At 38.8% G+C, this 16,765-nt stretch overlaps 3 protein-coding genes across 3 annotated transcripts; all 3 read right to left on the reverse strand.

The window, feature by feature from the left end:
- Positions 1 to 623: 623 nt before the first annotated feature.
- On the reverse strand, positions 624 to 7,750 carry LOC141432966 (uncharacterized). Its single transcript, XM_074094803.1, has 2 exons — positions 7,647 to 7,750; positions 624 to 2,388 (listed from the first exon to the last, which is right to left on the reverse strand). Exons 1-2 carry the CDS (start codon positions 7,667 to 7,669, stop codon positions 624 to 626), a joined length of 1,788 nt encoding a protein of 595 aa, XP_073950904.1. The 5' UTR covers positions 7,670 to 7,750.
- A 4,077-nt stretch (positions 7,751 to 11,827) lies between these two features.
- On the reverse strand, positions 11,828 to 13,904 carry LOC141432512 (uncharacterized). The gene is made up of 4 exons (XM_074094108.1): positions 13,831 to 13,904; positions 13,363 to 13,469; positions 13,079 to 13,291; positions 11,828 to 12,438 (listed from the first exon to the last, which is right to left on the reverse strand). The coding sequence occupies exons 2-4, from the start codon at positions 13,402 to 13,404 to the stop codon at positions 11,905 to 11,907; spliced, it is 789 nt and encodes a 262-aa protein (XP_073950209.1). The 5' UTR covers positions 13,405 to 13,469; positions 13,831 to 13,904; the 3' UTR covers positions 11,828 to 11,904.
- Positions 13,905 to 14,061: 157 nt separating this feature from the next.
- Positions 14,062 to 16,571, reverse strand: LOC141432510 (uncharacterized). Its single transcript, XM_074094106.1, has 2 exons — positions 16,443 to 16,571; positions 14,062 to 16,236 (listed from the first exon to the last, which is right to left on the reverse strand). The coding sequence occupies exon 2, from the start codon at positions 16,228 to 16,230 to the stop codon at positions 14,143 to 14,145; it is 2,088 nt and encodes a 695-aa protein (XP_073950207.1). The 5' UTR covers positions 16,231 to 16,236; positions 16,443 to 16,571; the 3' UTR covers positions 14,062 to 14,142.
- Positions 16,572 to 16,765: the final 194 nt, after the last annotated feature.

The raw sequence follows: 16,765 nt of genomic DNA on the forward strand, positions 1-16,765 counted from the left end.
AAGTACTGTTACGGGGTGGGTTTTTGAAACTACTATTGTCCATAAAAATAACGTTTATTAAATAAATTTGAGTTACACAAAGTTGGGTGTCCGCCACGAGTTTCAAATCTAGACTAGTCTAAAAAGCATAAAGAGTGTATATCGTCAGTGCATCGTCGGCAATGCACTGTCATGGAAATCCGCGATTGAGTACAAAACGTGACAATTATAACAGCCCCCCGTTAAGATTGATCATCACGGGAGGGTGATGAGAAATCTGAAGACCTAGTGTAGTCATGAACTTCGCTTTGCTAACAAAAGTAAAACAAATAGGTTTATTTTATTCTAGACATAGGATCTAGCCGTATTGCGTGGCTCTAGTATTAACGATCTAAATTAACTTTAAAATCAATATGCTTAAAGCGGGAGTGATTACCCGACAAAATTTAAAGTTATCTGCAGGAAATAGAAATACAAATAGTAACCTGAAGTAAGTAGTAATCTATATGATTAAGACATTATACTATTATATTACGTTTAATTGAAACTGGTTCATCGTCTGAAGTAGAAGGAGAACTTTCTGACTCCGGACATTTTCCTGGGGATTATCTATCGGTGCTGATTTTTCGTTGTTGGTTCTCCTTCTATTGCATCGACGGGACATTTTTGCAACACAATGGCGAACTCTTGTGGTATAAACATATCCTGGTCTTATAAAACATGTATAAGATAACAAGGGCGGAAGTTAAACTGGTAAGTGACAGATAGTGGACACTGTACTTTTCCAGGTGTGAAGTATTTTCCAGTTTATTGAGTTCTTGTTGAAGCTGATCTAAGTGGGTACTAGCATGGACCAAAGAATCCAAATTGTTTATGTTATTTAATCTTACAAAAGGCAACTGAGGCAAAGTTTTATTTATTTTATTTTTTTCACAACAGTCGTCAAAGATAATATTGAACGATGACATTATTTGAGCATTGGTAGTTATGTTTGTAACAATGGTATCACTAGCGCTAAACTGTAAGGTTTTGAAAAAGGCGTTACAACGCTTTTGTAGGTTTAACAAACCTGTGCCGAACAAAATTTCATCGTAATTATTTGGGTCGTTCTCACATGTGATATGACATTTGCCAGGTTCGGATTGTACAAATATCCAGCGGTTTTTCCTTAATTTATAGAACATATCTATGGACCCATGCAAAATCTTAACTACGCATAAACTAGGTAACTTAGAAACTACATCGTTTAACAAAATTGTCTCACACGTTGGCGTCGCGATTGTGGAATAGATATTGTTTAATTCACACACGTAACACTTATTTGTAATCACTTTGCACTCTTTGACACTGTCGAAGAGTGAGTAAAACATTCTGTCAGCTGTTACTGCTAGATACGGTTTGTTGGGTGCAATTAAGGCAAAAGTGTCGGGTTTCGAAATGTCATACGGAACTGGTAGAGATATGAGATGATATAGACTATAAGTCTGTGGAATTACAAGTGGTATTTTTATAACTATAACTATCTTATTATAATGATAATAGCATATCAAACTGCTTACGTCTACAATGTCGTGAATGTTTTGCAGCGACAGCGATGTTGGAAGCTCATAATGCTTAGGCAGGTTGTTGGCGTTTTGTTCAAGTTCATTGTACAGCTGATAGGGACTTAGTACAGTGGGATGCAAAATATTTAATTTGCTAAAGAGAATGGCATTATTTATATCATCGATATCAAAGGATAAGGACATGATTATGCTTTCGATAGAATTTAGTAGAGAGTTGAGGTGAGTTTTGATATCTAATTTGTCATTTGAATTTCTTAACTGTTCGAAAGCTTTTTCGACTACGTCTAAGTTTTGGTTAAGCCGGGCTTCATTTTCATTAACCTTTGATATTGTGTTATTAAAACTAAGGATAGTCGATTTAACAATATGGATATTATCTTTCATGACATGAGCTAACTTTTTTTCATCGGACTGTACCTGATGAATTGCATCCGTGAACTTTATCGCGTCGTCCGAGTCTAATGTCCCGAAGAATGTTTTTAGTATTGAGCCGCCAGCATCGATGAGGCCTCGTTTTACACGTGCTGGACTTTGAACTAGGTAAGATATAGACGAAAACTTTTTGATGTTATTAGCATGTTGATTTTGTAGAGCACTTAGTGAATTTAAGCAGTCTATCTGTACTTTTGATGAAGAATGAGATTTGCAAAACGTTGATATCTTTACAAACAGAAACTCTACATTATCTAAGTGAGGCTGTATGTGGCTTATATCTATGTAAGTAACAACATTCCATTTGTCATTTGTGAACTTAACATCTGGCATTTGATCGAAGAAGAGGCCTGAACTCCTTATGATTGGCGTGACAAAACTCCCGAGACATACCGTGAGCACCGAGGCAAACCTGTAATATAATGTTTAAAATTGAGGTGCAAGTTTGATTTCGTCATAATGATGACGTACGTGTTTACGATTAATAAGCACGGTGACGGTGTGGTTTCCGTTTAACTTTATAACCTTATACGGCCCTTTCCAAACGGGTGATAGTGCCTTATTTTGTTTGTGGTGACATCTTATATATACCATATCACCGACATTGTAGTTTAAGGGTTGGCATGCGAGTCATAGTAAGCTTTTGACCTCTCTTTGGATGTTTGTATATTTTCTAAAGCCTTCTGCCTACTATAATACAGCCTATGATTCAATGCACGTATATAGTCCGTATAGGTGTTTGACTCTAGTGAATCTATGCTTTTTGGCAAGTAAGGCTTGTGACCAAACATCAGCTCCATTGGAGAAAAGCCCGTGGTGGTGTGAATGTTTGAATTATAAGCGAGCATGGCAGTATTGATATATAAGTCCCAAGTATGTTGATTTTCATCTATATATGATCTTAAATATGCTTTAAGGGTGGAATGACTTCGCTCGAGGGAGCCACATGTCTGGGGGTGATATGGGGATGCGAAGATGTGTTTGATGCCAAGTAACCGTTCCAATTGTTTAAACAGGTCAGAGCAGAAATTAGTTCCTTGGTCGGTTACTATCGTTTTGGGTATGCCTATGTGTGAGATGAAGTGTACAAGACGCTGTGCGGAATCTTCAGCTGAACATGAGGGCATAGGATATGCTTGAGAGTATTTAGTGAGATCGTCTTGGAGCGTTAAGATAAACTTGTATTTATTATGATGGGTCTCCGGCAGCGGCCCGACCAAGTCGAGGAATAGTTTCTCGTTAGGTTTGGTAGCAGTAGACGTTATAACCATTGGAGCTCGATTTGATTGACGCAGTGGTTTATTTATTTGACACGTCTTACAATTCTTGACATATGTTTCTATATCTTGACGCATGCTTTTCCACCAGTACATTGATTTAAGCCTTTCTAGCATTCGAGATATACCGGGGTGACCTGCTGAGGGCGAGTCATGATTATCCCTTAGGATTTTTGAGATTTCATTCGGTGTTGGAAATAGAATATTATTGTGGTAAACATTAATTTTTATACCTGTACCGTTAAACAAATAGGCGAGCATGTTATATATTCTTGTGAACAATATTTTATTAAATGGGTCCTTGAAATCTGATATTGCGAATTCCTTTTCTTCACTATGGCACAATTTGATCATGTTCCTGTAATCACGGAGAAGGTTAAATATATCTTTATATGATATTTCATCGTAGTGATGAACTCGTAAAAAAAGGTGGGTGAACACGTGTTTTTGGTTTGAGGTGGAATAGTGAGTGTGCAACTCTCGTTCTACATTCTGGATATTTTGAGTAGACATTTCAATTATTTCAGTGCAATATGGAATAGATTCATCTAAATCAATAGCAGAGGGAAAGGTGATAAGTTTACATTTTGCTTTAAGTAATGACTCATTGTGCTCCTGGATAACGGTGTCGTATGACACAGTACGTTGACGGCTGGCTTGTAAATATTGTTCGTATGTTTCCGGGGTCAAAGAGCTGCTAGAGGCATTATCAATAGAGTGTACGGGATTTCGGGACAATGAGTCAGCATTACAATTCATTTTACCTTTTTTATACTGAATTTCATAATCATAGTCTTCTAACTTCAATCTCCATCGAACTAAACGTGAGCTGGGGTCTTTGCAGTTAAATAGCCACTGTAAAGGCTTGTGATCTGTAACGATTGTGAAACTGTGTCCGTAAAGATAAGGTCTAAAAGTTTTGGTGCCGAAGAGAATGGCGAGGCATTCTTTTTCGGTGGTGGAGTAATTACCTTCTGCTTTGTTAAGCGTTCGAGAAGCAAACGCAATAGGCAGATCTTTTCCTATTTCCCCCTGTGAGAGAATAGCTGAGACAGCGTAATTTGAAGCATCGCAAGTGAGTACAAAAGGTTTTGAAAAGTCTGGATATTGGAGAATTGGAGCGGAGGTTATTTTTGTCTTTAAAACTTCGAAAGCTTCTTGTTGTTTCAAAGACCATTCGAATTTAATGTTCTTTTTTAAAAGATTGGTTAAAGGTTTGGATATATGTGAGAAGTTGGCAATAAAGCGACGGTAATAGCCTACGAGACCTAGGAATGATTTAATGTCTTTAGGGGATGCAGGGGTAGGAAAATTTATAACGCAGTCTATTTTTTTAGGATCCGGTTTTACACCTTTATCAGAGATTATGTGACCAAGATATTGAACTTCTTTATGTAAGAACTCGCATTTATCTGGTTGCAATTTTAAGTTGTGTTCACGCAATTTTTCGAAAATAAGCCTTAGTTTTTCAATGTGCGACTGTAAATCGTGACTGAAGGCCACAATGTCGTCCATGTAGGTGAAGCAATGGATGCCTTGGAGGCCGGCTAATACGACATTCATTAGTCTTTGAAATGAGGAAGGAGAATTCTTTAGACCGAAAGGCATTCTAGTGAACTCATAATGACCCGATGGGACACTGAATGCCGTTTTCTCGGCATCAGCTTCAGTTTTCATCTGAACTTGGTGGAATGAAGACGCTAGGTCTAGGGTAGAAAAATATTTACAATGGCCTAACTGATCTAGTATATCCGTTATGACAGGGATGGGTAAGCGTCGCCAATAGTAATCTCATTCAATTTCCGATAATCAATTACTATTCGCCATTTTGGTTTACCAGAAGCGTCAGTTTTTTTGGGAACTACCCATATAGGGGCAGACCATGGTGATCTGGAAGGCTTGATGATTTTTTGATCTAACATGGTTTTAATTTGCTTGTCGACTTCGGCTTTGTGGCATTCCGGGAATCGGTAACTTTTCACATGAACTGGGTTATCGGAGGTAGTGCGTATTTCGTGAGATAATGTTTTTGTTGTTGTAAGATGATCACCCTCTAGGTGGAAAATGTCTTTGAATTGGGAACAAAGGTTTCGAAGCAGCTTTTCCTCCTCTAAATTAAGATGACCACATCTTATGGCATTATGGACTTGAGTTTCGCGGTTAACTTCAGTGCCTAAGGTATGGATATTGCAATTAACTGTTTCAGAGGTTGTTAATTCGTTGTCAAGAATGTAAGAAACAGGTTCTATTGTAAACTTAACGTCTTTTAAAATTATCTCTTCTTCTGAAGTATTAAGAACTGACATAATGATTTTATCGTCTGCATTTACGCGAACGAGACATCGCGAAAAGTAAAGTTTAGGATATTCTTTAAGCCTGGATTCTAAGATGAGGCCTTCCTGTATTTCAGGATTCGTTACCGAACACTCGATAACCATTTCACACCTTGGAGGGATTACAGTGCCTGTTTTCAAATCAAAATATTGTTTTGGGTCATTGTTTAGGATTAATTTCAAATTTGAATATTGAATGGTAGCTTGGTATGCATTGAGGAAATCTGAGCCTAGTATTCCATCGTAATTGAGATGAACGTTATCTACGACATGAAAATGGAAAGAGAGTGGTTTCTGGTCCTGTTCCAACTCCAGGTGGAGAATAAACTTGCCTTTCGTTACAGCATGAGAGTCTGTGTCATTAATACCTTTAAACTTAATGATGTGATTTTCTAGTTTAGGAACCTGTGTGAGACAAGAACGTTTTATGATGCAAATGGAACTTCCGGTATCAACTAGGAAACGTGCGGGATTTTTTGTATGAGAAGTTTTGGTCCTGATATGCGGGAGTAATGCTTTATTATTTTGGGACACGTCGAATATAGTTTCTGGCGCTGTTATAAAATGGTCAGACAGTTCCGACTTTTTATTTGACTCCTTTTCCAGAGCTGAACTAGTAGAGATAGAAATAGGTTTAACGCAAGACGTACAATTTGATATCTTTGGACTGGTACATTTTAAGTTCTCGTGAAGCTCAAGGGATTCAGTGGATTTGGTAGAAACAGTGGATTTAGTAGAACCAGTGGATTTAGTAGAAACAGTGGGTTTAGTATGACTTAAAATCTTACAGTGATCATTCGCAACAGTGATGGACTTAGGAAATATAGACTTAGTGGATATAACACTGCATGAACTTTCACCAGAAATAGTAGCGTAAGTAGAGATAGTAGAAGTGCCTGGTGACTCAGGTTTCGGTTGGCACGAGTCTGAAACCCGATTACCTAGTTTAAATGACTGGTGTTTGCATTATTGTAATATACTTCGTTTTGTGGTGACTCTGCGTCAAACGTGACCGGAGCGCAGTCTAAGCAGTTTTGATCAGCGTGTCGTTGACCGGTGTTATTCGCGAACCTAGTATTATTGAATTGCCGTTTTCTACATTGTGAAATATCGTGACCGATATTTTTACAATACCTACATGTAATAGGTGATGATTTAGGAATCAAACTACGAGGAGAGTTCGCTGCATCGTTAGTTTGACGTTGGTATGACGGCACTTGCAAAGATGACCTTTGCCCATTGTAACAGTTGGCCTCTAAATGGCCCTCTCTACGGCAAATCTTGCAGAACTTTACATGTTTACCCGATCTGAATGACAAATTCTGGATTTTTTCCTCTTCTATTGCAATATTGATTGCTGAATTTAAGTTCTTGGGACTTTTACATCTTACCATGTTGCTAATATTGGGTTTTAGGCCCAATGAGAATGTATATAAGGCGAGATCTTCCGTCATTGCAATGCGACCCGGTATTTCCTTTTTATACGAGTCAGAGTTGTGTATTTCTGATTGCAGTTGTGTTAAACAGGTTTCCACACGAAGGGCGTATTGAGCGACAGTTTCATTCACCTGTTGTTTACAAGCTTGTAGGTCTAGGAGGAGGTGGTTGTAATGTTTAGTCTCGCCAAAGTTTTGTTTAAGGAAAGATTTTAAATCCTCAAACTTCTCAAAAATTTTATTTGAGCAGGCTATTTGAGCCTTGCCTTCCAATTTTGAAATTATGAATTTCAGTAACACAACCTTTTGATTCTCCGACGCTAAGTCCAATGCATTTTGGCAATTTGTTAAAAATGCAGGCAAGGTTTCACGATCTCCTTTATACACATTTACGAAACTACAAAGAACTTGAATAGGAGTTTGCTCCGTGGAAACTGGTTTGGCCTGGTCTTCTGAACCCATCTTGCTGTTATTATTAATGCTTGAAATGGTAAGTGTGTATATATAATAATTCTAACACTGACACTATAAGACTATTATTTGGATCCCAAAACCGTATACTTTCGAAACCGACTTTAGATTGACAAATTGATAGTAACTACAGAAACAGAATATTCTACTCACATAAGCACGAAGAAATTCAGCATGGCAGGGCGACACGAACAAGGCGTTTTACAGCAGGAACTCAGGATCTAGTAGGTTAGGTATACGAACAACTTTCACGTCGTTTTCTCTCAAAAGAATGACTCGTCGTGGACGATAACCAGGAATGACTACCACCGGATTTGCCAGCACACAGTTATGCAAGAGGAACTGAGCGGCTTCTTCTTGAACGGTACAGGATACGGCGTGAGCAGCGGGACACAGCGGAGGTAGAGATGACAGCTATTCTTTTCACTTTAGTACATAGTTTGAATCTTAGCACTTCACGAAACGGCGCGGCTATTTGGTAATTTGAGTCTTAGAACTTCACGAAACAGAGAAAATAGGGTTTAGGGCGGACACACTCTTACGATACTTTTGAATGACACAGTGGATGACTCGCGTAGTTTCGGTTTAAAACTTTCACTTAAGTTTAAACTGTAAAGTTAAACCCCGAATAGTTGTGGAAAATCCCACTTCTGACACCACTGTTACGGGGTGGGTTTTTGAAACTACTATTGTCCATAAAATAACGTTTATTTAAATAAATTTGAGTTACACAAAGTTGGGTGTCGCCCACGAGTTTCAAATCTAGACTAGTCTAAAAAGCATAAAGAGTGTATATCGTCAGTGCATCGTCGGCAATGCACTGTCATGGAAATCCGCGATTGAGTACAAAACGTGACAATTATAACAGTACTTTACCGAGCGAGTTGTTAGTGTTGTGTGCTACCCTACATTTGACAGTTGTAATGATGATGAAAACGCGGGTAGTTGTGTGCCGGTGTCAGTTTCGTCGGGTAGTCGCGTGAGCAGAGCGGCGGCGCGCAGTGCGCGTGTTGCAGCAGCCGCTGAGTCGCGTTGCTCCGAAGACGAAGGGCTACGGATTAGCCCGAAACATGTCGAGCTAAACTCGATTTAAGACGTGAGTTATCCGGGTCATTATATTTAAACACTTTTTATTTTTAACATAATCCGATTATTAAGAAACAAATATAATAATCACATTTAAAACCATAAAAGTCAGTAGATACAATACAAATCTCATACTCATTACAGTCATAACATGCATTATAATTTGAACTTAGAACTTCTTGTGCTATATGTCACACTTATTTTTTAATACTGCAAAAAGCCTCATCTTGGGGTCATTAAAAAGGTGGAACAATAAACGTATAATTTATTATAAATGATATTAAACATTAAATATGAATTTAATTAAGATTTCTATTACATAAACATACATAGATTTAAAAATACAAACTGAAATATAGATGCACAGAAAAACCAGAAAAATAAGACCAACACTGGGAATCGAACCCAGGTCCTCGGTATTCCGTACCGCGTGCTATACCGCTACACCACTGTTGGTCAACGGCACAGACACGAATTTTCCCTATGCACCACATATCTCAGCTTGTTTGTTTCTTATTTAGCCACTTAAGCAGTGACGCTAGCGACATCTATGCCGTAGCCCTCATCGAGAAACTCATCGAGAAACTTTCGTAAAAGTAAAATTTGGAATTGAAATAAAAAATACAAAAAGATTCCAAAAAAACAATCTTAATACATAGATTTGTTGAAAATTCGTTCAATTTAACAAATATTATTCCAACTGTAGAGGCAGTTAGTAGACACAACACTGTACTCAGCATTAAAAAAAAATTAAGAAGCTATGTCTCACGGAGTGAGCAAAATGCGATTTTGCTCACTGATTTCTCATAGCAAAACCATATCTATCTATCCATACTAATATTATAAATGCGAAAGTGTGTGTATTCGTATGTTTGTGTGCGTGTCCGTCTTTCACGTCGAAACGGAGCGACGGAGTGACGCGATTTTTGGCATAGAGATATGGGCCAGAGTGACATAGGCTACTTTTAATCCCGGAAAAATGCACAGTTCCCAAGGGAACAGCGCGCGGTACCCTTATTCCAGTCATTTTTTTTAATTGATAAAAGAAAGAACACGTTACCAATATTATCAGATAATAAAACTGAAGGGACTAATTATATACTTTTAGGAGTCTAGCCCGTCTAGCCTACCAACTAGGTACACTACACTATACTATAACTTACTTGAATAATGAAAACGTCGCCTTTCCTCTGCACCTTGAGAGCCGGCTTCGGATCCAGCGGCTCTTCAGGTTCAGAGTCACCACCTCCTGTCTGGCCGGCCTGCCCTGGTTTGCGTTTCTTCTTCTTTCTGTCCTTGTCTTGCCCAGCTCGGGGACATTTGTACGTCATAAGCTTGGCAACACTTTTGCCTATAACGCCCGGTACCCAGCCCTTCCTTTGCTGCAATAATATAATAATCGGTGAAGAAAGAAACTAATAAGAATCAACAAAAAAAACTATCCTAAGCCTAAGCACCCCATAGAGCCTAACGGAAGAATGCATGCTCCTCTCCAGGCCTTCCAACAATAAATGACTGAGACAAGACTGTGTGGGTAGATAAGAAACCCCTCCAACCCTGTCTTCCTCGTAACGAACTCCAGGGAGTTGGAGACGTGCTGCGGGCTTTTTAGCTGCTGAGAGTCCGCCCATGCCAGCAGGTAGGTAGTCCATGATGGGTTTTTCCTGACTTCACACCCCGATCTGCTGTAAAGCATCTGTAGTAATAGGAGATCAGAAATCAGAAAAGGACAAAACGACTACCGTACTGTCTACCTAGATAAATTATGTACTCTTTGAGAGAGTTACTATAGGTTTATAGGAATCACTTTTGACAATCGTATGAGATGATTGATCAAACATGAAGTGGAGCGTGAAGGGACTCTGCATAAGGTTTACCTTCATGCCTGGAACGTCTGGGGCATTCCAGAGCCAACCCATTGATGCAGGCACTGGGTACCCCGGCCTAAGAAACCGCGCGCATTGCTTGTGGCCGATTATCACTCCTGCAATCAAAACGTGAGGTAAAAACAAAAACTAGACACACAGATATAGAAATGGATCAATTTGGGCTATTAAAGCTAGCCTAGATATATTCCCAATTAGAGAATCTAAATTGACACATGATTAGCATCAATCCACTTGGGCACAGTACTTTATTAGGAGTAGATCTACAAAAGGTTTATATTTGCATAAAGTAAGCTAAGTAATTGCTTTAGCTCATTGATTGGACCTCCGCAAAGTAACGCCTGTTTCAATAACATTCAAAGAAGTAACTTACAAAAAATTTATTTAACATATTTTACCTGGATATTGGTCGCCAAATGAATAACTGTATTTGGATTGATTCTTCTTTTTTTTCTTCTTATCGCCATCGTCATCGTCCATGGTGTTTATTGAGTTTTACGCTCTAAGAACAAAATCAAAATGCATATTCAAAAAAAAATCACCAAATCCTTATAATTTATGGCATGTCTCGAGTAAAACTAAGCGAGTAAAGTGAAAATATAGAGTACTAGTGTTGACCCGCGGCTTCGCATACGTAAATCATTAGATCCAGCAGCTGAATTGAAAAATTGGTATTTTTAAAAATTCCCGTGGGAATTCCCGAAAATTAAATCGTGGTTTTTATTGACGTTACATTAAAACAATCATGTCCAGCCCAGCGGTTGTTGTTTCGAGATTTTATCGCTATCCCGTGGGAATATCGGAATAAAAAGTAGCCTATGTTTTTTCCACATGTCCAGCTATCTACATACCAAATTTCATCCAAATCCATCCAGCCGTTTCAGATTAAAGGAGTAACAAACATACTCACTCACTCACAAACTTTCGCATTTATATATTTTTTTTTTTTTATTTTATTTTATTTAGAAACAAACAGTCTTACACAAGAATTTTGCAATATTAGCAGGATGACGCTATTAAACAATCTTCTTGGTTTTTTACGATTGTGCCGAAACCCGTATGCAAAATCTGATATTGCAATTGATGCCATGTAAGATTTAGCATAAGTTAAATTCTCATGCAAATTATCATATTACTGAACGATTAACTGATCAGTAGGAAGAACTAGACTATAAAGAAAGTTGCTTAGTTTCTTAAGCGTATGATTTAAATCCAGTGACCAAACTCAACTTCGAAATAGCTTTGGCCTACAATTTCATGAATTAAAGGAGCCTAAGGAGGATGTGGATAAAAAATGTTAATTAAACACTCATCGCCTATATCTACATCATTAATGAAAAATAAAAATGTAAAAGAAAAGACTGACTTTCAAAGTAATTTATAATGCACTTTAAATACACAGTAACAACAAACACCAGACGGCTAAATTCACGCAACTATCATCGACCCCCACAACAGACGACCCTTTTAGAGGAAGGTTTCCTACTCCTCGCCTTTACAGATGAACACGACCTCTTTGTCTTCGTTTCTATCCCTGCATCAGCTGCAGTGTATTGAGTTTCCACGTGGATAAAATTCTTCGCTTTCCTTGGAGCCAAATCGAAACAGCCAAAGGGAGGAGTGTATTCTATATCCCAAGTTGCATTACTCGACAAGGAACTCAAAGATTCCTCTTGACAAATGCAACCGGGCTCCTTGAATGCCGGACAGCTGTCTATAACACGATCGATCGCAGATAGATCATTGCAAAATACATCCATGTAAGCACATTTGCAGATATCTTCTACAGCTTCTGCAAGAGCTCTCCGGATTTCTGCGTCTCTTTCTTTTTTTAGTTTAACCATTTTGCGAGCCTCTACTTTAGCGTTTTCCTCCGGGCTGCGTTTCTTGATGATTTTGAAGATCAAAGGGTCACAATCCACGTAGGGGTCTTCGGTCGGCGATATTTCCGTTAAATCTTTCAGTGGATTCACCTGTGAAATAAATAAATCACTGTTAAAATATATATATTTTTATACTATTATATACAAGAGATATAGCCACTTGTGTCTTTAACTTGTTATCATCGACCAACTATATTGTATTGTATACTAATTGCATCCGAAGACAACAAGGTTCCATCCCACACTATATATACGTCCCGCTGCTGGGCGCAGGCCTCTTATAAGAGATGAGAAGCCTCCCCAGGTTACCAAACAAAAATGTTCACACTGAGCCACTGGAACTCGGTATTACAATTTGAAACCCAGTCGGTATTGGAATCCGGTATTGGTACTGGTACCAGATAATTAAACACATGAATACGAGAGACAGGGCTGATCAATTGCGTGGGAAATCAGACTTTGGGTTTAACCAGTGCTTGAAGTGGGTACTAAAGCAGTAACGGCATCTTTATTTCGATTCTGTAGTATCAGAATCTAACAAGTACAAGCCTTGTTTGTGGCGAGGAGCATATAAGCACCCCACTTTAACAACTTTCCTGGCTCCTCCGACGAACGAGACATTATGCACATACATAAGTTACATTTTGGTTCAAACGACTGTTACCTGTATCTCGGCTGTTTTGTTAGTTTCAATAGGCTTAAATAAAAGACTCAATAGTGAACAACTAACCTGTATAGTAAACGTGTCTCCTTTCCGTTGAACTTTCAGCGCAGGCTTCGGTTCCAAAGGTTCCTCTGGTTCAGAATCGCCGCCACCCACGGCCTGGCCAGGCTTCCGTTTTTTCTTCTTCTTGTCTTTATCCGGCCCTCCTCTGGCACATTTAAAAGTCATGAGCTTAGCCACACTTTTGTTTATCACTCCTGGTTGCCAACCTTTTCTAGGCTGTTGTAGAAATAAGAATAAAATTAATCACGAAAGCTTAAAGAAATATCATGCCAGTGTTTGTTACTTGCCTTCATTCCTGGTACATCTTTAGAGGTCCACAGCCAGCCCATTTCAGCGGGCACTGGGTACCCAGGTACGAGAAACTTCTCGCATGTTTTGTGTCCAATAACAACGCCTGCAATAAGAAAATAAAACAATAAAATACAATTCAATGACTCTACTGAACACCACAAACCACAATATGGTAAACAGTACAGAAGACAGAGGTACTAGAAAAAAATCCAAGGTAAGCAATAGGTGGCCTTATCGATTCAAAGTGATCTCTTCCAGACAATATTTACAATGGAATGAAGTAAAGAATAGATGTCAGCACGTACCTACTAACATATTAAACATACATACAACATATAAATTTGCCACAAATAAAAATAGACAACTATAACAATCATGCACATGACGACAGATAATGCAATGAACTATGCGGTCTTAGTAAAATAAAAAACAGTAATGATAATTTCACATTATTTTTATCTTACCTGGATAAGTGTCTCCAAACGTATAGCTGTATTTAGATGCATTTTTCTTCTTTTTCTTGTTATTATCGTTCTCCCCCCATATTTGAATTTTAAGCCGCTCTAAGAACAAAATTATATTTGTTTTTTTTAGTCACTCAACGAATTTATCAGGCTAAAACTTAGTATGTACCTACTTAAATCATTTATCTTTGAACAAACGTAAAATGTAAAAGTAAATGAAAAGCAAACAAAATTGCAGTTGTATAAAGTTTATAATTTGATCTTAAAGACTTAACAGGGTTACAAAATAAAACAGTCAATGATGAAATGCTTTCACTGCTTGTCTTTCTTGAACTTTTCTTGTAGAGCCAATTTGTGAGTCCCGCAGCAACTCTTGCCCATCAACGACAACAGAACCTGTTCCTTGTCACAGCATCTTTTTTCAGTGTCCACATTGAATTTGTTTACACATCGTAAGTCATTGTCTTTCTCGTTTTTCAAGTATTCTTTTAGGGCGGTTTTTATTCTCTCGTATTCTTTGGAACAGCAGACTTTGCCGGCGTCACTGTAACTTGGAGGCTGCGGTGGCTGTGCCGCGGTCTTATACATCCTCGCGAACCCGTCCGGGACAGAGCAAGGGCGGCCAATCACAGGACACGGACCAAGTTTGATAGGTGGCAAGCCATACGGTAAGGGCTCTGCCGCATCCTCGTCATCCTCAACCTTCTTATTTTCTTCATCTTCTAACATCATCGTGACAGGACATGTAGTTTTATGTTTGTATAAAGGACAGTAAGGCTTATGTTTTTTTCTGGCAGCTACGTTCATAGTCTCAGTTAAACAATCACAGTCAAAAGTTTTGCATGGCGGAGATGGTTTTGGTGGGCTACACTTGCATTCTTTATCATCGGGAATTTCCGTACAGTTGTAAACTGCTACTTTTCGACTAGATGTAGTCATGCCGACGTTGTACACAAGCTGACTGTTAGACCCCAGACTGCGTGTCGACGATTTATTCTCTAGTGATCGTACATTAGGCGTGCTACGAGAATTGACAACTTCGGTATCCACAGGAGGAGCTGTAGGACCATTCGATCTCCGACAGCAGCACCCTCCTCCAGTCTTCCCACTTAAAGTGCTCGAATCAAGGTTAGAATTGTTATTCATGTTCGGATACTGATACGTGAACTCCTTTCCGATCATAGCTTCATTAAAGCCAGGAACCTGGTGAACACTAAAGACATACGCTACTCTGGTACCGCTTTGCTTTGGTGAGCTACCCTTACTACCTGGACCAGTTGCGTTGAGCTTGTCCTCCTGGTCTTTGCAGGTATGCCCAGGCTCTGTCACACCGCCGCAGCCCGTGCAAACAGCCTTCTTGCCAGTCTCCTCGCTTGCGTCAGGACATGTTTCTCGATGATAACGATCATCTTTACAATCACAAGCTCCACAAATCTTTCCTGTAGTATTTTTAGTACCTGATACTCCTTTAGCTTTATTTTTGTAACTTTCTAGATTCCTTATATAACATCTTACTTTATGTGCTAATGGGCAATTAGTGTTACCACATGGACCCGTAATGTCTCCCATGCGAATCTTGTCAATGGCATATTGCTTTTTATTAACTTTCTTTCCACCATCCGGTTTGGACTGACATGAGGTGTCAGCACTTTTTCCAATGCCGCAACTTTGCAGCTCTGTACAAACCTCTATCTGATTATTAGCAGCGTTAACTACATCTGGATCTTCTAGTGTTGTTGTTTCGTAAAGGCTGCCGACCATGCAGAAGTTAGGGTCATCTCCTTCTATACGTTTGCAGGAGAACATACTAGGAGCTTTGTCTGTTCTAAAAACAAACGTTTCTGGATCTTTCAACAGTTGCTGGAACTCTGTGATGATAGCTTCACCCAAAGCGCTGACTCTAAGAATAAAGGTAATTTCGCCTACTTGCCCGCAACAGCACTCCGCCATTAGCGGAGTGCGCTGTTTGACGGACAAAGGATCGTGGAGTTTGCAGGCTTCGGCGCTTTCCTTTAGCATGTGGTAGAACTGGGTTTCCCATTGCATGGTACCAATTCCGACAAATATCTCTACTTCGTTTTCGTCATCATTCCAGACTTCTATCTCCAAAGGAAACTTACTCAGTGTCATGAGCACAGTGTCGGGGTAGGAGGGGAACAAATAAGATTTACCAACTCGGATGGTTCTGGACCATTTTCTCCGCCCATTTTCATCGCATTCTACAATGTCGTCTGGAACGTTGTCGTTCTTAGCCATTTGCCCCTCCTTGATGATAAACTGGACCTTCGGTCCGAACTTTATTTTAATAATTAGGCTCTTGTTTGCCCCGCTGTCCTCATTGTCGGAGGCGAATATCGTCACTTTGTCAATGAATATCTCTATTAAGTACATTTGCTCCATGGTGACCTGCCGAGTTCAACAGTTTTGAGTCAGAATACACTTCACCATGTCCCTTTTGTATTTAAGTATAGCCTCCTTAGAAACTTTCACGGTTTATTGATAATATATGCACATTAGTTTTGAACAACCGAATCATGTTGGTAAATAAAATTTGTCGTAAGAAAAATTAGTGTTTCTAAGTAAAATATTCAAAATAGTACAAAAATACTCACGGTTTAATAGTTGCTTTTCCTGTGCTAATTAATTCATTACTATAGACACTGAAAATTTTATTTTGTAACCCGAAAGTTTTTTACAAGCCTTACACAACTGACATGTTTGTGATGAGTATCATCATTCAAATTGAGAATGCCATAGCCAACAAGTTTTTTTTAATTTCATATACAAAAATGCCTAAACACGCTGCCAGAAGTATGAGAACGGTTAAAAAGGTTTGATGTGGTTATTACGTTATGCCTAATTTTCTTTCCTTTTCACCAAATTTTTACCTTTATAGAAATTAAGCATTGGCAGTATTTTTAAATCATGCATCATC

Source organism: Choristoneura fumiferana, chromosome 11 (genome assembly GCF_025370935.1).
Source record: "Choristoneura fumiferana chromosome 11, NRCan_CFum_1, whole genome shotgun sequence".
NCBI classification, from domain to species: Eukaryota; Metazoa; Arthropoda; class Insecta; order Lepidoptera; family Tortricidae; genus Choristoneura; species Choristoneura fumiferana.